This window comes from Eschscholzia californica, unplaced genomic scaffold (genome assembly GCF_041429995.1).
Source record: "Eschscholzia californica isolate CP2 unplaced genomic scaffold, dmEscCali1.0.p SCAF_1, whole genome shotgun sequence".
Classification (NCBI taxonomy): domain Eukaryota; kingdom Viridiplantae; phylum Streptophyta; class Magnoliopsida; order Ranunculales; family Papaveraceae; genus Eschscholzia; species Eschscholzia californica.
The window spans coordinates 40,846,068-40,849,479 of NW_028238198.1; the positions used below are offsets into that span (position 1 = coordinate 40,846,068).

Here is a 3,412-nt window from a genome sequence, read left to right on the forward strand (position 1 = left end):
TTTTCATAAGAACACATTTCGCCATAGTAGATAAAGCAACATCAACCTGCAACTATTTGAATATCTACAAATATTATATCACAACAATGAGAGCGCATTTACATATATTTTCATATTTTACATTAATATTTTTACTGGGTGCACGACGAATCTTAATATGTCTTGATCTTAAACTTAATAAGATAACCGTCGTGATTTTAAACTCCGTCTTCTTGTCGGAAATGCCAAACCGAGCTCTTTACATTGTTCTTCATCTGGTTCCAAGCTTCCAGGAATGGCACCAAATGCTTTTCGTGCTGCTTCAATTCCAGAAGCTGTAAAATGGACATATGCGGATGCGTCTTCTATTTTCTTCCTGAACTCCGGTAACTTTAGTGATGTAGACATAAAATTCTTCGATGAAGATCCTACTAGTTTTCTATTAGAAGATTGCTCAAGATCAGATACTTTCAGAAATCGCTCTGTAGCAGACTCCCATGAAAGTTCATGCCTGTGTTCCTCTTCCAGGGGTTGAGGTTGTTCTGCCACTGCTCTATGAATTTCATTCACAAATTGATCACCATCTTTGAAAGTTCGGCAATTTGGGAATTGCTTAAAGAAGTCATTTGATGGATGATCGGCACATATTACAATTTTTCCCATTGCTAATGCTTCGGCTGTTGTGGTGCAAACTACATCTGTCGTGCTTGGATTCAAAAACACCTTGTATCTGGGAGACCAAAAGGGGAGAAGAAATAAGAATAGTTCGGTTAGGAACATAATTTACAGCTTCGATAAAAATTTTAGATGCACAAAACTAAACAAAAGAAGCATTAAAGAGGGAGATTGGACACATTTGGGATTTGAGACCTTACTCATGAAACAAAGGATCAGCATGGTCACGGCCAGGGAATACTTCAACTGGAAGTTCCAACTTCCTAGCAGCTTCACGAACGTTTTCAAAATCTTCCCCATTTCCATATAAATCAACTCGAAGTCCAGGGAGTTCATTCTGATGAGCCGAGAGAAGTTTAAGGAGCTCTTTGTAGCCTTTACTCCAAACCATCTTCCCTATAAAGTAAGCACCCTTTGTGAATGCTTGATATCCCTGTAATTGCTCTTCTTGCTTCCTTTTACCTATCTCTAGGAACTTGGGATTGACACCATGGACATTACAGATGATTGATCTTGAAAGATCCTGTGTTGCAGCTGACAATCTTATAACCTGCAATACCGTGATGGATTATATTAATCGGCCTTGGGATGGAAACGAAGTACAAAGTAAATCGGTTTATATTTCAAATTGTTTTTTGGTTCTTCCTACATAAAAGAGATATAGAGTGTAATCAAGTTCATCAAGACAGATAGGAGTGTTTCAGAATCAGAATATCTACCTTGTGACAGTATATATTGATAACCCAACTATTGATGAATTTCAACAGAAAGGCAGAGAGTCGCCCATTCTTCTCTCTCTTCACATATTCAAGATAATTGGTGTGGACTACCCCGATAACTAGCCGGAATTTGGTCTTCCATCTTCGTCCATGATGAAACCATGTAAGATGTTCAGGCTCCTCAAGGACAGCAACATCTGCTTCATCATCTGGGATGAAATCTGTAATATCACCAACAGGCAGAATGCTCCCTTTATCTCTAGCAAACTGCAAACCGAAATATGATCAATTTACTAGTGTCGTTTTCATATCCATAGTAACATAAAAAACAGAAAGGTACGACAATAGATGAAACCGAAAATAGCGTCTAAATTGTCTTTCTCGTCGATCCAAGCTTTGATGATATGAACCACCCGACTGGTGCTAAATTGTTTCAGAGATGTACTTTATATAACTATGTTTCAGATCTTATACAAAGGATCATCAGAAAGTACTAACCTTTCCAGGATAGAAACGTATGTTAAATCTAGATATGAACTCAGTTCTCTCCTCAAGCCACTTTAGAATATATGCTTCTTGCTCCAAAGGTGAACAAAAAGTGATTTTGTTTGGATAAACCAGTTCTTGATCTTTCAAAGATAGCCATGGAATTACCAATGTAACCTTTCTATCCCCTTCTTTTGCAAGATATGCAGCACGAAATAAAGGGTTAACAGCAGTTCCCGTCATCCATGGAAGACTCGCTGTAGTGAATATTGCAATGTGTCGCTTTTTGGCCATTTAGCACAACGCAAATGTGAAGATTTGTGCTAACTATATAGATTCTGATCTTGCGAACTGATTATTATATGGAAGAAACGCAACTTGGTATTTAGCTGCACCAACAAAAAAGTAGATAAAAAATCATTACACAATTTCCACTGTCACCAACAAAAACTGAAAGAGTTCCAACGAACTGAACTTAAGACACTAGTTTGAAACATTTTGTACAGGCTTAAAAAGAGAAGCAAGATCTAAAAGTATAACATGTTAAGTTCGTTCGAGTCATTTATGTGATTCATGTTAAAAGCATAAAATTAGCGTGACGGCCCAAGCGTTAGCAGTTAAACTATATTGTCCCCACTTTTGCTACCCCATGCCCAAGTCCACAGGTACGGGGTTTTGTTCTTGGCGAAGGCTCCACGAGCCGTCCCAAAAGGCCTCGACACTTACTAAGCTTGAGCGTACATCTATAGCAAGGCTCCAGACACTCTCGCGAGCGATGTGGGACTATCACAAGTATCCCCTCAAATCCTAGTCTCCTCTCTCTAACTTATTGTACAACCCTTAATCAGGGAATCAGAGAGTTATAGAGATCATTTGCATAAAAAGTTTCTTCTTGAACTAAAATCCCCCCTTCATTATTTAGTTAACAATATGAGCTCTATCAAAACAAGTATTTAAGGATTCCAGACTGAATTAAAACAGCAATTTTTAACCAAAAACAAGAATCATATATAACCCAAGACAAATCAAACACAAGAGAGAATTAAACATCAAACTCCAAATACAACAAACACAAATTTAAAGCGAGAAATCTAACCTTGATATAAGAGGAAATTGATGCAGAGAAATCGGTGGGGGGGGGGGGGCTTAATTTTTGTTGATAATTAAATCATTCAACAGAGAGATATAGACAAAGAAAGAGGAGGGATAAGAAAATTATTTTGGCAGGAATTAGGGCAAGAACAGCGATTGTGTGCTGAAAATTTTCAGGTTCCCTATTTGGTTTGTGTGTTGTCATCCCCTTCACAACGGCCAATTAGTGAAAATTAGTCAAATAGCCAAGAAAATGAAGGAACTAATAATATTGTTATTGATAGCTGTCTTTCTAATGTTTCTATTGGTCTTAAAGAGAAGATTCAATATTTCATGAACTCAACTACTCTAATGAGAATCTTCAACAAAAGAACTACTCTAATGAAGAATAGTAGATATACTTTATCCAAAAAAAGAATAGTAGATATATGTATTTGTCACATGACATAAGACACAACTAT

General features: G+C 37.2%; 1 protein-coding gene across 1 annotated transcript; it reads right to left on the reverse strand.

Moving 5' to 3' along the window:
* On the reverse strand, positions 1–3,412 carry LOC147566844 (digalactosyldiacylglycerol synthase 2, chloroplastic-like). Its single transcript, XM_086653413.1, has 5 exons — positions 2,956–3,412; positions 1,872–2,248; positions 1,374–1,640; positions 855–1,204; positions 1–709 (listed from the first exon to the last, which is right to left on the reverse strand). Exons 2-5 carry the CDS (start codon positions 2,151–2,153, stop codon positions 175–177), a joined length of 1,434 nt encoding a protein of 477 aa, XP_086509539.1. The 5' UTR covers positions 2,154–2,248; positions 2,956–3,412; the 3' UTR covers positions 1–174.

Excerpts from the sequence above, each read along its gene's own strand:
- LOC147566844 (XM_086653413.1), bottom strand. The coding sequence starts at position 2,153 with ATGGCCAAAAAGCGACACATTGCAATATTCACTACAGCGAGTCTTCCA. Across the intron at positions 1,641-1,871 it reads TACGTTTCTATCCTGGAAAG|TTTGCTAGAGATAAAGGGAG; the intron begins GTTAGTACTTTC and ends TTCGGTTTGCAG. Across the intron at positions 1,205-1,373 it reads TCAATATATACTGTCACAAG|GTTATAAGATTGTCAGCTGC; the intron begins GTAGATATTCTG and ends ACGGTATTGCAG.